Source organism: Hypomesus nipponensis, chromosome 22 (assembly GCF_054491055.1).
Source record: "Hypomesus nipponensis isolate SF chromosome 22, ASM5449105v1, whole genome shotgun sequence".
Classification (NCBI taxonomy): domain Eukaryota; kingdom Metazoa; phylum Chordata; class Actinopteri; order Osmeriformes; family Osmeridae; genus Hypomesus; species Hypomesus nipponensis.
The window spans coordinates 9,602,004-9,620,530 of NC_140382.1; the positions used below are offsets into that span (position 1 = coordinate 9,602,004).

An 18,527-nucleotide genomic window follows, 5' to 3' on the forward strand; every position below is an offset into this window, starting at 1 on the left:
CAGCACTGTCCAATACTAGCCTGCCTACCGACAAGAGGAAGAGGAGGAAGAGGACGAGGAAGATGATGAAGAGGAGTTGACTACCATCTGCTTTTTGTCAGTAAAGTTTCAACTTTTCTTTGATTGACACTCAACCCAACCAATCCCAGCCTTGCTGAGACACACAGCAGGAAATCCATTATCCTGCTATTCCACCTTCTTGTCCAACTGCTAGGATTCCTTATGAAGCTGTTACAAATCTTTATGAACAACTTTATGACAGGCTGAGAACCATCATAGCTGGAGTTGAATCATGGGGTCCTGGGCACTCTCCACCAAAACAGCGCACCCTGTTAAGGCTCAGACGTTTAAGGTTCACTTCCCCACAACTCATTACATTACTGTTGCTCTTTCACCCATGTGTGTTAGTGTTCTACGAACCTTCATAATAACAACAGTGCTGTGACTGTGTGGTGTCTACCTTCTTTAGTATGTTACTGTGTTTATGGCCAAATCCCTCTTTACAATCACTCCCAGCGCTTCCTTATCAATCTTTATGTACATTCCACCATTTCCTTCTCCGACCTGAGATTTTGTGATGTTTGATCTCTGTTTTGAAGTCTTGTATATGCAGTCAGTCAACTGAGGGTGTAAAGACAATCTGATACTAATCGCTCGGGGGAGAACCAATCATACCACTACGATCTGTCATTGTGATGACATCACATAATTGTGACATCACTGGAATGTCAAAAACATGCAAGAACACCAATTCCAAATGGAAGTACGTAATCATTAGGATGCCCTGCTTTATGATGCGGCCAGATATTGTCGCTGTGTGAAGACTTCCTGGTGGAGTGCCCAGCCTCATCATTCTAACCGCAGATTGGCTAGGTGGTACACAACACCTGGCCCAAGTTACTCTGTGTCCCACCACACACCGGCATGCCTGGTGGTATGGACACAGTTCCAGACAGTTCCGTTCAGTAAAGCCCACTCCTCACTGCCTGTATCAATAGTCAAGAGACAGATTCTGCTCTCAACATGTGCCAGGCCTGACTGTTGTTGTATAGGGAAGTGCTAAAAGAGCTATTTATAAAAAGGAGAAGAGACAGAGTAATATATTTGAAAAAATATTTTTTTCTTTTGCTGTGTTTAGAGGAAGATGTTGGTAACAATGACAATGATGGTGGTGAAGATGGAGTGGACGCTTGTTACAGCGTCTCCTTGTCACACTCTTATAGTCAAGCAGAGTTGAAGCAGTAGTAGAATTATGTAAAATTCAACTTCAACATTTCCGAATGAATTTTTGTTTTGTATGATGCAAAATTATTGCGGTATTCTGTGTCGTTTTTGTAGCGTGAATATAGACTGCCAATGCTAATGAAGCAACAGGAAGTAGCTCTGGTGCCCTCTCACTCTCAAAACTCCCCAAAGATGGCCCCATAGTGGACCGGCTGACCAACGACAAAAGCACAATGAGACTCAATCACCTTCTACAGGACTTTAATTTTGAAGAAAAACTAAACAAAAACACAAACCTTTTTTCTCCCTTTTCTAGTGCTTTTCCTTGTAGTGTTTAGAGATAGATGATTATCTCCCTTCACACTTCACAAAAAAGAAAAAAATACATGTTTTGTTCTCCGTTATGTTCTGCGCTGTGACAATGCATGACACCAGGGTCGAGGCCTTACCCATAACTACATAGAAAGGAGGGGGGAGGTTGGCCTTAAACTCTGATCTAAGGTCAGTTCTATATTTCCCTCCAAACTGTTAATATTAGAATTGGTGTAAGGAGATCCTACCCAGAGGATAACTTTTCTTCCAAACCTCCTGCCTAAATAGCCACTTCCTGTCTTACTTCCCGTTGACATTTGTATAGTATTCTCCATTATGAGGAAGGAAAAGTCTTGATATCAAATACCCCATTTCCCAATTATTTAATATTTGAATTTAGATTTTTAGCATCAAAGTATATAAAAAGAAAAAAAAGAAAATGGTGTGATGTTTTAGCGAAGAGTGTTTCTCTTTTTTTTTTTGTCTGTTATGTTTGATACCATGTGTGGCTGACTGTAGAAGGCTCTTTCTACGGTTTCTAGTTTCAAGCTAACAGGTTGGGGGGCACCAAAACGTCGATGCGAGATACAAATACATATAAATATATTAACATATAGCCTACTATGACTACTTAACAAAGCTGTTAGTTTTTTCAAATCTTTGTTTGTTGTTCTGGGTTGTAATATAGTAATAGAATGGATCCTTTAACATTTTTAGACCTTAAAAGTTGTGTGTGTGCAACTCTAAAAGAACATTTTTAACAAGGTTCTCTCCCCGAGAGGAGCCCTTATTTCTCTCTCCTTCTCTCCTTGTCTTTCCTTTCTCTTTTTTTCTTTGTCTCTCACTCCATCTCTCTTTCTCACTCCCTCTCTTTCTCACTCTCTCTCTCTCTTTCCAACTCCCTTTCTCCCTTTCTCCCTTTCTCCCTTTCTCCCTTTCTATGTCTCTCTCTCTCCCTCTTTCTCTCTCTCTCTCTCTCTCTCTCTCTCTCTCTCTCTCTCTCTCTCTCTCTCTCAATTTTGAGGCATTAAATGAGCTGACCCTCACCAGCAGATAAATAAGGACAGTGCCTTTAGTTTTATATAAAAAAGCCCTCTGACAGCATATCACAAAAACAAGGTGTTCCCACCGGCCCCCACTCACACAGCCCCACCAAACCCCTACTACGGCCACCATAGGGTCAAGGGTTAAGACGATCATGTCAAGAACCAATGGACTCTATCTAACAAATGAGCCAGGAAAGCTAAACATGGACTCTTGACTAAAATACTGAAAGCAACAAACTTTGTAAATGTAAAAGTATCTACACACATAGAGTGGAGGAGTCAGTGTGACAGCTAAATCAATCATCCAAAACTAACACAGCCAAGGATCCTGTTGGGTGAATTACTGAATTTAAAAATATGAACTCAACTTTCCTTACTTTTGAAAAAGTGTGCATGTCTTGATATGCAATATTTTTTAGATATTCCTTGCCAGAGTTTTCTTTTGTTTTTGCTTTAGTCCCTTGCATTAGTCCCTTACGGTAGTTAAAACACGATTAGTCCCCGCCTTGAGGCAGTACCATCCTCCTATGCATTCATGTGTCAAACAGCTTGCCTTTCCATGGCTTCAACCTTATTGGTTGATAGGGAGAGAACAAGGATTCCCATTGGCTGAAAGACATTCTGATTGACAGCCGTGACATTGAGCACAGCAAAAGGGATGGCTGTCATTGTGGGTGGTACTGTAGCTCAGTGGGTAGGGGCCACACACACACACATGCACACGCGTACCCACCCACACACACACATACAAACATCCTCCCTTTGTCCTCTGTGGAGCGGTACACCCCCGTTCCCCTGGGAAGGACAGACCTGCTGTGCCATCAAAACCTTACTGGGCTTTTTCTCCCCCTCCCCCCTCCCTCTCCCTACTCCCTCATCCCTAATCTCATCATATCTCACAGTCGTCTTTTCCCTGGTTCCCCCTCTCCTCTCCTCTCAGATCCACAACCTCTGGATTCGAGATGCAAACACTGCTCAATTGATCCCAGTCCTGTGACCTTCAAAAAAGTCCTGTCTTTCTGGTGGTTTCCCATTCAGGTGTATTCATCCTTTTCTCTTTTTCTCTCTCTTTACCTTTCTCTCTCAGTCATTTTGCCATTCAGACATTATGTTCAAACGTAATTCAGAAATTGTGCAGAGGTAGGAATAAAATTTTGTAGCAGACCGCTTTGAGATATGATGGGAGGTCATTTCAATGGCAAGATGGCTCAGTCTTTTTGCCAAGCAGTTCATATTCATACTGGTCTGATTACATTCAACCAGGTCTTTTAGAACACTTCAAGTAATCACCACCACACTGTCAGTATTTTACAGCGCTACAGGAATCTGTACGTCTGTAAATGTCAAATTGAATTGTGTGTTTTGTAGTCTCTAACTGACTGCCCACTGTCCATGTTACTGAATCAATACATGTTCAGGAATAATTAAACTCTTAAATACACCAGTAGCGATTTGTATTACAATACATCTTCCACTACAAATAGGAAACCAATGAAAATCCATGTTACCAAAATCTAAGAAAATCTATATTATTGTTGGTTACACCATCTTTTATGCCTTGTGTGGCTGTATTTCAGATGTGTGTCATCTGAACACAGTAACCACTGCAGTATACAGAGGAGACATTACAATAACAGTTGATTTAATCAGTGAAGGGGGTGGGGGAGGGGTACATGATTTACCCAACTTTCTCGTCAAAATAAATCAATCAAAGTGGAGGACATAATTTTCACCTAACTGTGGCCTTTAGTGTTCAATCTTCAGCTCCTGTGTCTGTCAACCTCTTACAGTTGTTATTGTTTCTACTCCTGCTCTGGCCTGTTAATAGCAAGTTATATATCAGAAGACTGCTGAGACAAATGCAAATATAAAATCGGGTTTCAAATATTGGACTACTTTTTCTTCTGTCGAAGAGAAAATCCCAGAAATCGTATATAAAAAAAAACATCAGTTCAAACATTCACCAAAGGTCTGTTTCAATTATACAAACCTACAAAAGAGGAAAATACTGACAAATAACTTCAGAAATGACAGACAATAAGAAATGCCTTCAACCTTCAGGAAGGTGGGACTTACAACAAGAGAAATTAAATAAATGGTTCTTTAAAGAAAATGTGTATGTTTTTTATTAAATTTTCTAGTAGTTGCAAACAAACTTGGTGTTTTTCTCTGTGCGAGTTGTGTGTTGTCTTAATATTTGAATGTATTTTACTGCAGTGCAAATTTGCCAAAGATATCATATCACTTGATTTCCCTTTCGTTTTTTTTCTTTTGTTTGTTCAAAATTGTGACAAAAAAGTTTGTTTATGAGAACTGGAAATTAACAGTGACTTTGATATGGTTATTTTTATACTTATGTTATTGCTGTTAATATTATAATTCATTTTCCTTTCTGGGTTTACTGTGAAAAATGAAATTGCAGTTTATTGGAAGCCTCTCCATGCTCCGTGTGTGTTCCCTCAGTCCTCCAGGGTGAGTGTTGTTGGTGAATTATTATGTATGTACTTGTAATGTGAAGCTAACAAGTCATTATTTGTAAATACTGGCCATAATTTTATTGGTTCTTCAGAATAAAAGTAATTTTTTTGAAGTTCAAAGGTTCTGTGTCCGTACTTGCATCTTATGCACGCACACTCCTCTGCACACACACACTTTATGCAGTACGCTATGTAGATTTGAGTAAGTTTGTAGTTTCATATTGTAGCACAAGTGGTTGTCTAATGTAGTATGTAATGATCTATCATGTAGTTTGTAGGGCTCTAACATATATGTCAGGGTCGGGTGTGTAGGTCTCGATATTGTAGTATATATACATTGAGTCTATAGGGCTCTATAATGTAACATGTTGGTCTACACAGTTAACTACAGAATTATTGGCACCCCTGGCAAATGTGTGTTAATAAAGTGTATCACCTTTTAGGAATTCAGCTTAATGTCACATTGAAAAATATGAGAACAATCCAACCTTAAATTAAAGTAAATGTATTTACTTTAAAAAAAAATCTGTCATCAATAAATATATTTATATTTGAATTAAACCATGTGTGTCACAATTATTGGCACCTCTACATCTAATGCAGGAGAGCATTCCACAAACTCTTTGAGTTTGTGTCCAGTATTAATTTGGATGTGTTTAGGATACATGTTGATGTATGAATGAAGGGAATATTGCCTGTGTCACCTCATCTATATATGCCTGTAAAACAGGAAGTCATGGATTACTGTTTATAAGTTCCTAAACACTTAAAGTCTAATATTAATGGATAAATGCTTCAGTTATGTACTGTTCATAAGAATTTCAAAGGTTGCCAATAATTGTGGCACACACAATTAGATGATTTTTAACCTTTTAAACCATTTGTATTCATCTTAGCCAGGGGTACTAATAACTCCAGAGTTGACTGAGGGTCTCTTGTATGTAAGGCACTCCAATGTATTATGTTGGTTTCTAGTGTATAGGGCTCTATAATGTAGTATTTAGGGCTCTAGTATGTAGGGCTTTAGTATGTAGGGCTCTAGTATGTAGGGCTCTAGTATGTAGGACTCTAGTATGTAGGGCTCTAGTATGTAGGGCTCTAGTATGTAGGGCTGTAGTATGTAGGACTCTAGTATGTAGGGCTCTAGTATGAAGGGCTTTAGTATATAGGGTACTAGTATGTAGGGCATTAGTATGTAGGACTCTAGTATGTAGGGCTCTAGTATGTAGGGTACTAGTATGTAAGGCTCTATAATGTTGTTCACAATCAGCAGACACATACCCTCCATATCCAGAGTAGCCTATCCAGACCCTCCAGAGAGAGCAGACACAGGTTTCAGCCCAGCCCCAGATCACTATCGCCCTCATGGGTGAAAACTCTCATCTGGTGGCCTGGAGCGGGCATCATCCCCCCCAGCCTGGGTGAATGGAGCATCACTGCCCCTCCCCCCTCCTCTTCCCCCTTCTCCCCTCTGACCTGGCTGAATGGAGTGTCCCAGCACAGCGCTCTTGGCTGGAGGCCCAGTCCAGGAGGGAGCAGAAACGGGGGAGGGTGATAATGGAACACAAGCACCGACAAGGATACGACATGCCACACACACGGAAAACAGCCAGCACCAAGCTTGAGACACAGACTGCTCCGGTCATGACTTGGGTGTGTGCCCAAGGCCACCCAGGACCGCATGGCAGGGCTGTGTGTGTGTGTATGTGTGTGTGTGTGTGTGTGTGTGTGTGTGAGTAAGTGTGTGTATATGTGTGTGCTATAATATTTGTGCTTCCCAAACTGGCTTGTCCCTAGTGTAGGCTTGTCGGTGAAAGACTCAGGTATTCAATACAGCACAGGGGAGTATCCAGATTGTTCTAGAACATTCCTCACCCTCCTGACCTCAGCAGATCATCCACAAGACTAAGGGGTCAAGTGTCAAAGTTACTCAGTGAACACAAGAGTTCTGTTTGACACCCGTTTGCCTTCTACCCTCCCTCTACACTCCTCATTCCGTCATTTACCATACACAACTGACTATCCCTCCGCTACCTCCTCCTCTACCGCTCCTTCTTTACTTCTCCTCCTGTGAGGTCTGGGCAGCGACAGACAACAGAGGTAGTTATGGAGGGCAAAAAGCCACACAAATTAACGTCATTCAGCACTGGAGCTTTTTGGCCCTCCAGAGCCCTGGTAGGGAGAGAGCTGCTGGGGATGCTGGGTAATTGGGCTGGCTGATTAGTGAAGAAGAGGAGGAGGAGGAAGAGAGATGAAGGAAAGGAGAAGAGACTAGAGAAAGTGATGTGAGAGCAAAAGATTATTTGAGGGTGGGAGAGAAGGAGAGAAGAGAGTGCGAAGAAGAGAGAGAGAACGAGAGAGAGAAAAAATCAAGGGAGTAGAAGAACAGTGTACACAGTAATTAGTTTGGTGAAGTAAGGAGGAAAGAGCAGCAGTGTAGTGGTGGTTATTGAGGCATCAAAGAAGGTTAAACTACTGGGATCCTTGGAGAGAGAAATGAGAGATGAAGAAAGGAGTGAATGAAGAGATCTTGTGACCTTTTCATCAGTGACCTTTGGTCCTTATAGACTGTATTAACATGCTTCCCAGTGCCCTTTACCACACACACACACACACTCATACACACAGTCTTTCACTACACTCCAATTCATACACTCTCTGTCTGACTCACTTCCTTTCATTGACACACACACACACACTGTTTCAGAGAAGCTCTGCTCAGTGACAGTGTACAGGAGTAATGATGAGAGACATGTGCAGAGAGTTTATATGCTGCGTTACACTCATTACAGCCCCTGGAAGCACATGAGGAGACGTGTGGTTCCACCGCGTTTTCCCCCTTTTCTCTCAGTCCGTCACTCAGATTCTCTCCCTCTCAGCCGTACTACATGTAACAAATGTCAAATGTCAGCATAGTGTGAGCGTGTGCGTGTGTCTGTGTTACACTACTGACAGCCATAGAAGCAGCTTGTTGAACTAATAGCCTAACTAATGTGTCTACATTTCCTCTCCTTTCTCCCTCCCTCCCTCCCCCCTCCTTCACTTGCTCCCTCCCTCTTCCATCCCACTTTGGTAAAACTGACATCCATGAGCCCAGAAGAAAAAGAGAGGGAGGAAAAAAGAGAAGGAGAGTGAGCTGACAGGCGGCAGGGCCTCTTGCCCTCCTGTTCGACTCCTTCTCTCCCTCGCTCAGTCTCTCCCTCGCTCCGTTTCTTCTTCTCTCCCAGAGGGTTTGTCTCCCCGGATCAGCTTATGATGAATGGGGCTGTCTGAGCTAACCTAGCAGAGGCCAATTAGAGGAGGGATGGAGTGAGAAAGAGAGAGAGAGAGAGAAAGAGAGAGGGGTGGAGGGAGAAAGAGAGAGAGAAAGAGAGATGGGTGGAGGGAGGGAGAGAGAGAGAGAGAGAGAGAGAGAGAGAGAGAGAGAGAGAGAGAGAGAGAGAGAGAGTGAAAGGGAGTTGGAGAGAGAAAGGGAGTTGGAGAGAGAGAATAATGGAAGAAAAATAAAGAAAAGAAAAGAAAAGGATAGGTAGCGATGATTGAGAGTTGGGCAGTTTATGTGTTCATGCATATTGAGGCCCTGGAAAAATGTCTGTGTGACTGTGCTGGGACTTGTGTGTCTGTTTGCAGGACTGTGTGTGTGATCTGTCAGTTCTGCGAGAGGAGCAGTGTAAGGAGGCCTAAACTCTTAACCTCGTCTGCTGCAGCACTGGAAGACATGACAGCACACACATAAACACAACTACCAGGATCCACCACAACATCAAGTCTCATCTTTCTCTTCCTTCTCCCTCTGTGCTCTCCTAAACATCAACTCTTTGTTCATTCCTTCACTCCTCCTCACCCCCTTGATTTCTCTCAACAACGGAAATACCTCTACATCCCATTTCATTGTACCCCTTGCCCCTGCATCCTTTTCTCCCTCTCGCTCTTTTCTCCAAGACCTGAAGACATTAAACATTCTGCTTGTCCTCAACAATTAAACAACATGAACTCATATGCTTCAACGCAGAGGGAGAGAGGGAGAGAGGGAGAGAGGAAGGATGACAGCACAATTAAGTTTTTTAATTCTCTGCTTGAGTGGGCTGGTCCGGTCTTTATGCTAATTAGGATGCCAAGACGATGTAATAAATCTCTATGATTCGCCTTCCTTCTCCCTCCATTACACACAGACACACGCACACACCATTTACTGCTGTCTTTACACATGAAAAGATCTTCCTTTCATACAATTTGTAGTTATCCTCAAACTAGAAACGTGTAATGGTTCCACTGCTCTAAATAGACACTGGTGACCAAGTTGGATGCCCCAGTGAAGGAGGGAAGTTTTGAAGCGTTATTAAGCAACGCACATCATTGTGTAGACCATGTCATTTGAGAAAAGACACTCAACATTTGACAATCAGTATGTATGCAAATGTATGTCTGTTAAATCTAACAAAACACAAACTACGTACTGTCTTTCTCTCCTTCCCTTCATCCTTACATGACAGACATCTCTAATGATAGCATCTGTAGTCATAGACAGAAAAACAAGAACAATCCACAGATAATTGGGATCCAGAGATGGTCTGTGTGTGTGTGTGTGTGTGTGTGTATGACAGAAGCAGGCTTTGTTCTCCAGGACAGTTTTTTCCCTCATTTAGGTTAGAGGGACATCTAGTAACAACCAGTTTAATCAACATTCGTGTTTCCAGTCAATGACTAATGTAACAGTGTTAGCAGCTCTGCTGAGCTCACATCTTGGGCTTGTTTCCACAACCAGCACTCAGTCCATTCTGTTCAATGAATAGACAGACGGCCTTTTACAAATGACTCTAAAGAGTTCTTGAAGAAATAATGTTTCAGTATCAGTTTTTACTGTTAAGATATAAACAGTGCTTTCCAGATGATGACAATTGATTTCTAAAGTTGTGCATGGGTGAACAGAAGTCCAGTAAAAAATGATTGACAAAAAATCTTTTAATGAGGACATGTAAAAATCAATTTGCCTGTGGATAGAACTTTGAGTCTGGTCAAGGACACACCCACTCCAAATGAAGGAGCGAACCATCAACCCTTTTCTGTTATTACTCACGAGATAAGGTCTCCAAGAAATTCAATTCAAACTGAAAAGTTAGGAATCTAATCATAGTTTGTAGTATAAAATAAGTACATAACAGAATACAATGAAATGCGATAAACCGAAGTTGTTAAATCAACAGGAAACGTTCATTTTTAAACCAAAACATTACTATTGATATGCAGCCTTCTAAGACATCATGTCTCCCAACCCCGATTTTGTCAGTTTCTCCTGGTGACTGACTTTCCCACCGGAGTTGGAAATGGGGTCAATTTTATGCAGAGTCAGAGCCAGTATGGTCACTGTTGCCACAACCAAGCCTAGATGAAGCAGGTAGAGAGCCACCTGCAGGCAAGATAGCACCCCAAGCAGACAAAACGTGGCGCTGGCCCAAGGAGCAGCCAGGAGAAGGAGCAGGGAGTAGTAAACAGAGCTGAGGAGTATGGCGGGGGCAGAGAGGAGGAGTCTGACCATGGTGGAGACCACCCAACTGTAGAGAGACACAGGGGAGAGCAGGAGGGAGGCGGTTTGCTGACTCACAAAGGGGACCTGGGGGGGTCAACGAGGGGCAAACAGGATGTTTGTCAGGTTTCTGCGCCACACATAACCACCATTTTAGTCTTGGTTAGGGTTAAAGGAAGGGTCTTACTTGGTCACAAGCAATTCCATCAACTTCAGATCTCTGTGCTTTGTGAAGCCCTGAGAGGCATACACACAGACACTCATGGTGACAAACACAGTTGATATTGACACACTAGTGACAGCTAAGTACGACTAACACACAAGTTATTATGGTGCACAAACTCTTCTATTGCTCTCAACTCACAGATGTAGAGGAGAACCAACATGACCACCAGAAAACGCCTCATCTTCCTCACGGCCTCACCCCTGGCAACACCGCTGGACACACTCCTGGACACACACCAACACACAACATGTTATATACACACTCATTCACCAATTGACTTCCTTGCCTTTCAATGGCCTACCCTGCAACCATGGTGAACAGAGAAGCTGAACTTCCTCCAAGTGTGGATTTCACCCAGGACAGACAATCACCTGGAGCAATAATTGTTCACAGGAATTTGCAAACAAGTTGATGGGACTCACTGTTGGCTGCAGCTACGCTGATTCTCTGTGGCAGAGAAGCTGACAATGGTGAAAGCTGACTATGCCTGGGTTGAGAGTCCACTGGAAATGTTCTCTGTTTTTCAATTTAGTTCATTAATCCTCTTATGGATGGAGGGCTGGGGTAAAGTACTAGCCTCTTGCTCTCAGTTTTAAAAGTGTATTGAGCTGTGGGTAGAGACAGTGCTACCCCCTGCTGGTTTGGAGTAAACACTTGACCACTTCAATCACAGCAACACTGAGCTACCGTCCTATTAACCCCTACTACCTGACAGTCTACTTCCTGGACACTAAGGGGGGTTGTTAGTGATGCAGTGTGGATCTACTAGCCTGAGGGCAGGCTGTTTATATCTTCACCTTGTACAAATACCCACATCTCCTCACATATTAAACCAGTGGTGAGGAAGAGAGAAAGTGAGAGACGGAGAGTCAGGATGGAGGAGAATGTTTCTTTCCCAAACGAGGCAGGTGACAAGTGGCGTCTGCTCCTGCTGCTGCCCCCTACCCCACCCTCAAACACACACATTCCCACATGCACACAGCAGTTTACCCTCCCCCCCCCCCCCCTTATCTACCCCCCATCTTTCTCCCTCCCCATCATTAAGGTTAAGCTCATATTATTGTCTCCCCCCCACCTATTACTCCCCCCCCCCACTAGGGAACCAAGGAGAATCTGACTCTCAAACACACCTGCCCACTCCCACCAGGCTCACTATTGTAGCTAGATGTCATTAGCATTTATGCTATTAGCTACAGTCATTATATAGACCTCACACAGAGCCAATTAGCATGATGTGCTAACTAGCCAGTTCACATCATAACAATCACTTTGTAATAGCCTTTCTACCATAACAATGATCACAGGTTCATAAAACATGTGTTTGGACCAAAAGAATCAAGTAAATAGAATGAAAATACTTATTTCAATTTTATTTCAATTTGACTTGCATGAAAATGTCAGTTCATGAAACCTATACATAGCTCAGTGGAAACTAAATTATTAATTTTCCTAAATGTACAATACATTATCAATAAAAAGATAAACCACAACAGACATAGAAACACTGTACATCCACACCACGTTAACATACATGATAGGAAAATATCACTTATGTACAAATAAAAAAAACATAAAAAGACAGTAAACAAGTCCTACTTTCTTTCCAATGTTAGTCATGTGAAGCAGGGGGGGGGGAATGTGGTTTGATTGGTATGTTTGTCTAGAGAACACTGATGCACATCCATGCATTTGAAAATGACACAAGAGCAGAAGCAGCTGGAGGCGAGCTCAGGTCAGATGCTGGAGCTGGACAGGATATCCTCCACCAGGTGCTTGTAGACCCAGGCGTCTCCCTTCAGCCTCTGGCGTCTGACGCCCACCACCTCAGGACGCTGCAGCAGACACACCTCCAGCTCAAACGCCATGGTAACCTTCCCAAAGTCCCCCTGGGTGCGGCACTTCAGAGTGTACCTGGGGCGGGGAGAGACGGTCAGTCAGTATTTCTCAAGATCCAAGAGATTTGTCAGGGAGAACATTCAAGAAATGACAGCTTTGAATCCAAGAGTGTGCATGGGTGTGTGAATGTGGGTCCATCTGTGATCAAGTGTGTGTGTCTCTCACCCTTTCTGGGTGAAGTCGACGTGTTTTTCAGGCAGGATGGTGAGGATGTTGTTGAGCACCTGGTCAGGGTTGGTTTGGCTGGTCAGGGTCACGTTGTACTGGGCCTGGGGGACAGATGGAGGTTCAGGCCCTGCGTCTGATCCTCACTTTGTGGTTGTGTTTAGATCGTCAAATCTCATCTTTGAGTTATCTTGTAGCATCTAAATATGGACGTGCATGTGCACCTTGATTTTGCGCGGGCCGTCGCGGAGCGCGCGTCTCTTGCTGGGCGTGAGCATGGTGATGACCTTGTCCAGACCTCTCTCCAGGCTGCCAAACACCCTCCCTCCCCGTCTCTTCTGACCGCTGTCCCCCTGGGACGCTGCCATGTCCAGGGACCGGGACCTATGGCGGGACACATGGACCTTTGACTTGCCTGACCAACTTACACCATCCGGTGTCACACTTGTAACTCGTCTTTCTTTGTCGTCCATGACACTCTTCCTTTCTCTCCATCCCCTCACCTGCGTTCAGGGCTGAAGACCAGGATTTCCAGGTCTCCTGGCTCCTTGGTCTCTTCTCCTCTCTTCCTGGACTGGTCCTTAGCATTGTCCCCTCCTGAAACACACACACACACACACAGTTTAGTGCAGAGAACACATGTCATTACACACCACACGGGACAGCGTGCAGGGAAAGAGACAGCTACACCTGTCACAGCACACGCCTAGGGAGTGTGTGTGTGTGTGTGGACAAGGCTGTCAAGCGGAGCCTGCCTGTATAGCTGTGTTACAGGGAGACCATAGTAGTGAAGCATGTTCTACAGAGAGAACGTTAGGAAAACAAAAGCATTACCAGCACAAGGCTGTTTCCACTTTCATGTTCAGCCTTATTACATGGACACATGTTTACCAATAGAGCTAATACTACTATTAGCATCTGTTCTTAACAAGTCATTGTAATCCCTCGAGCTTAATGCCAGAACTGTTAATAGGAAAACTCCATTGGTTTGACAATGTCAATTAGACATGCACACACACGCACCCAAAGTGGTGTAATGACAGCTGAATCAGAGAAATACGAGTGGCTTTGGGAGAGATCACACCCAGGCCAACACAGGTTATGACAGAATACTATTTACTTGCAAATGTGTGGCGTGTGGATATGCCATTTCTGATTATAAAAGTGCTGGAAAATGAGTGTGTGTGTTGGCTGGAGAGGGCAGTGGACTAATCTATAATGGAACAGGAGGAGGGTACTCAACAGAAAACATCCATATACAACTAGACAAGTCTGTGTGCCTATACCTTTGGGTGTGTCTACTGTGGTCTTCGCACCAATATTGTTGTTATTGGAAGTGGGCGTGTTCAGGATATTCTTATTGGGCCGCCCAATCTTCTTATTGGTCGCTGGTGTCCGCGGGGCGGGCTGTGCAAAAATGTCTGCATCCTTATTGGTAACCACAGCGACATTCTCTTTGTTTTCATTGGTCTGTTCCCGCCGGCGATGCGGCGTGATTTGAGCTTTCTCCGGGGTCCGTCCATGAGCCCGCCTCCTGTCCACTGCAGGAGAGACAGCTCTCTGTGAGGGCACAAACACACGCATGTGACAAGCTTGGATGGGAATTCATCATCCTGTCGTTCATGACACATTCAATCATGCACACATACACCAGAGATGCTTTTACATCGTCATCTATCAAGCCATGCTGACCATGTCCGGATTGTCGGTGTCTCGACCTCTGACCCCCTGGGGGTGTGACAGCCATCCAGGGACAGTCATCGTCATAGTAACAGTTGTCAATGAAGTCCACGGAGCCCTGGTCCTCATCCTCACTGAAGTGGAGCATATTCTGAGACTGGAGGGAGAGGGAGATCAGGAAGAAACAGATAGGATCAAAAGGATGTTAGGAAGAGAGAAATGGATAGACAGTGAGAAAGAGGCCCAGAGAGATCTAGCCAGCGTGCCATTCAGGCGGTAGGTGCGTGTGCCCGTGTGTGCTCCTACCTGCAGGCCTTGGGGCAGGGGGGAGCAGGAAGAGGCCTCGGTCAGAGGGGGTGAGGGCCGCAGGCGGATGGGCTTGCCTCTCTGCTTCTTAGACTGCAGCAGCAGGTAGGTGGCTGTGGTCTGGTCATATGCCCACTACCCCCACCACAACATCATCAATAAAAACAGTAGCTCAGCTACAACTTTGGGGGATTTTCCACAAGAAGATCACGTGTAGCCAGACAAACAGACCAAGAAGACACACACACACCTCTTTGACCAGCTTGGTGGTACTTTGTCTGGATCTCTTCATGTTGACAGCCATCTCAGTGATGCAGTCCTCGTCTATGTGACCCAGCTGGACCGAGACAAACCCAGAGCACTCATACATGGTGGCTTATACACGTGCATATATTATGATGTTCATATGCATGTGTGTGTGTGTATGTGTGTACCGGCAGCTTGCTGTGCCACTCTACAGGACTGCCATAGCCAGCCACCATCCAGGGATGATTCAGAAGCGCATGCACTGTCACACGCCTCCTGGGCTCCACCTAGTGGACAGACACAGCAGCAGCATGTTAGAAACCTCCAGCAACCCAGGAAAACCCAGAGAAAGCTTTACCATTAGAAACCAACTACTAGAAGAATGGGGACTGGTACATAAGAACAAGATGGAGAGGGGGGGATATTCAGGGAGAGAGGAGGAGAGGGGGGCAAACAGAAAGGTGGGATAAAGATGAGGAATGTACCTGCATCATCTGATTGAGTAACTGAATGCTGCCTGGTGACAGCCAATGAGGGTTGTCAAATTTACCTCTCTGCAAGAACCACAAGGGAAGTCAGGAGTATAGACACACACCTACATACAATAACACATATATGTAGTGGATGGGAGGAATAAAACCCACAGACTTACAGTGATTTTCCTGTAGAGGACCATGCAGTTGTCATCATCAAAAGGTAGGTAGCCACACAGCAGAGCAAACAGCAGGACCCCCATACTCCACACATCAGCCTGCACAGACCAGACATGAACTACATACACAGTATCACGCACGCGCGCACACACACACACACCACGTGCGCGCAGCACTCCCACAGAAGCGGGGCCTAACCTCTGAGCCGATGTAGGCCTTCCCCTGGATGAGCTCTGGGGCAGCGTAGGCTGGACTCCCACAGCACGTCATCAGCTCGTAGCCCAGGCCTCCCTAGCACACACACACAGCTCATTCAGTACACGAGACCCACTGAACGGAACCATACAATGAACTGTTATGATTTCATAACAATCAAACCAAAACACCCTAACACACAGCATACCTTAGGTTTGGCACAGAGTCCAAAGTCTATGAGTTTCAGGTTGTGGTTCTCATCTATCAGCAGGTTCTCCTGAAAATCAGGAAGAGAACCGTGTCAGAACACCACCCTTTTACCACTTTCCTCAAACTGAAACTGTCATAGATCAAACACAGACCGGTTTGAGGTCCCTGTGTGCGTAGCCCTGGCTGTGGACGTAGGCCAGCGCTGAGACAATCTGCCTGAAGAACACTCTGGTCTCGTCTTCTGACAAGCGGTCCTTAGCAATGATGTAGTCAAACAGCTCCCCTCCAGGACAGTACTGTAAGGACAGAGGGATGAGATGAAGGAATGGAGATAGGGATGAGGAGGGGGGTGGAGGGTAATGGCGATAGGGATGAGGAGGGGCATGGAGGGGAATGGAGATAGGGATGAGGAGGGGGACGGGAGGGAGGCATGGATGGAGAGCCCATTTTGAAAGTGTCGGAAACGCTTCATGAAAGATTATTTCACATGTTAATCAAATCAAATGTATGGCCCTTCTTTTTTTTTTTTTTTACAAGCAATGTCACAGAGGGCTTTACATACGCCCATAAAACTGCCCCTCAACCAACCTAAACCCTCAATGAAGACAAGGAGAAAAACTCCCAGATAAACTAATTTGAGAGAAAATGGAAGCAACCTTGGGAGGAAGAATTCAGTGAGCGATCCTCTCCTCACTATTACACATGGGTGTGTTTGGGTGTGTCTCACCTCGAGCACCATGTAGATCCTGGTGGAAGTCTCAATGACGTGGAAGAGACGGCAGACGTGCTGGTGACTGAGGTTCTTCATGGCCTCTATCTCCACCTTGACACGAGGGAGGTCCTCCTGAGCGGGAGGAGATCACATCACAAATATTCATCAAACCAATGACATTAAGAGCAGTCCAAAATCGTCCTCATCATCAGGATCACCAAGAAGACTCACCCCTAAGTCTTTTTTGTTCATGATCTTGATGGCCACTTTTTCCCCCGTCAAAATGTGACGGCCCAGTTTGACTTTAGCAAAGCCTCCTAGGGAAGACCGTTGGACAGCACAGATCAAATACAAACACACACTTCTGTGCCCATACGTGTTTTCCGTTTCTACATTATTTACACATAGACTAACACACACAGACTGACACACACACATCCATCCATACGTAGCCTAGGTATGTTAGCTAGCTACTGTACCTGAGCCGATAGTCTCGTACACCTCATAGTACTTGAGAAGCTCCGCTGCATTCTCTATGGTGGGCATCTCTCCGTCGACCTGAGTCAATAAACATAAGATACAGTTTAATCTACTTGCAAACTATCGTTTGCTGCATCAATACGTTTTTAATTGTCAATCTAAGTTTGATCGATGGTCGTAGATAATTACGTGCCATTGATTCGGTAAAAGGAAAAATCGCCCATTCTGTCATGAATGGCTACAGTAGCTTGTTGCTAGCCAACTAACGTGCTGGTATATATTTGATAAGTATAATGAATTGCATGGTAAACTATCACACAACGACACTATAACTTACCTTAATATTATCTTAAACTTCCGCGACAGGCGTTAGCAACAGGAGACATATGCTTCGTGAAACTAAAATAACTAAGACTGCTTGTTGCCAAAATTTGAATTTCCCACTTAGTGACGGAATTTCCTGCTTCCGGTTTCTGGGGGCGTTGTGTGCCACTTCTATAAATTTGCGGCATCGCTCACAATGGTGATTAAATAGAAATGTTGAAGTTAAACCCCGAGGGCATGCGCTGAAACTCAACAATTTACGCTCAGTAGTTGCCTTGTAGAAAACCAACATTTCTAGTTTGTTGTGATCTGATGCTCACTTTTTGAACTTTCAGATGTGGTGGCTCGTGGAGGAATGACCAGGGGTGTATGTTTTAGTGAAGGAGTGTGCGTCCTCATCTGCTTTAAGCCTGTCATTATGTATAAGGTCAGATGTCAGGGAAGGCAACTAGTAGTTTAGGACAAACCCAGGGCTCTCTTCATCACCTGACTATATAATCAAGAACTCTCTGTTACTGCTGGTGACTGAGGTTCTTCATGGCAGTTTATATTGTGTAAAAAAACCACAACTTTGGTTGTGTTTTTTTTACACAATATAAACTTGCTCCAGGCCATTCTCTTTGTCTTCTCGTTCTCTGATTCATCATCAATCATTGGTCAAACATCAGTAACTTATGTCGAAGAGGGATGAGAATAGAAGCTAACGTGCCATGGACCTTAAAGCATCGTCTCCTCTGTCATTGGAGGACATCACAAGAAAGAGAAAAAATACTTGACCAAAATAAAGTTGTCTAACCAATACAACCAAAAACAGAGAGGCCCAGTGGTTTAAAATGGTTCGTTGAGTGCAT

At 44.3% G+C, this 18,527-nt stretch overlaps 1 protein-coding gene across 1 annotated transcript; it reads right to left on the reverse strand.

Annotated features, from left to right (window-relative positions):
- Window positions 1–12,170: 12,170 nt before the first annotated feature.
- On the reverse strand, window positions 12,171–17,809 carry melk (maternal embryonic leucine zipper kinase). The gene is given in 19 exon segments (XM_084687092.1): window positions 12,171–12,720; window positions 12,871–12,974; window positions 13,095–13,254; window positions 13,374–13,467; window positions 14,157–14,430; window positions 14,563–14,605; window positions 14,607–14,707; window positions 14,857–14,991; window positions 15,107–15,193; window positions 15,291–15,389; window positions 15,588–15,656; window positions 15,755–15,853; window positions 15,954–16,046; window positions 16,159–16,227; window positions 16,313–16,456; window positions 16,888–17,004; window positions 17,104–17,189; window positions 17,352–17,430; window positions 17,690–17,809. Coding segments are annotated over 18 exon segments (2,019 nt in total). The 5' UTR covers window positions 17,419–17,430; window positions 17,690–17,809; the 3' UTR covers window positions 12,171–12,542.
- Window positions 17,810–18,527: the final 718 nt, after the last annotated feature.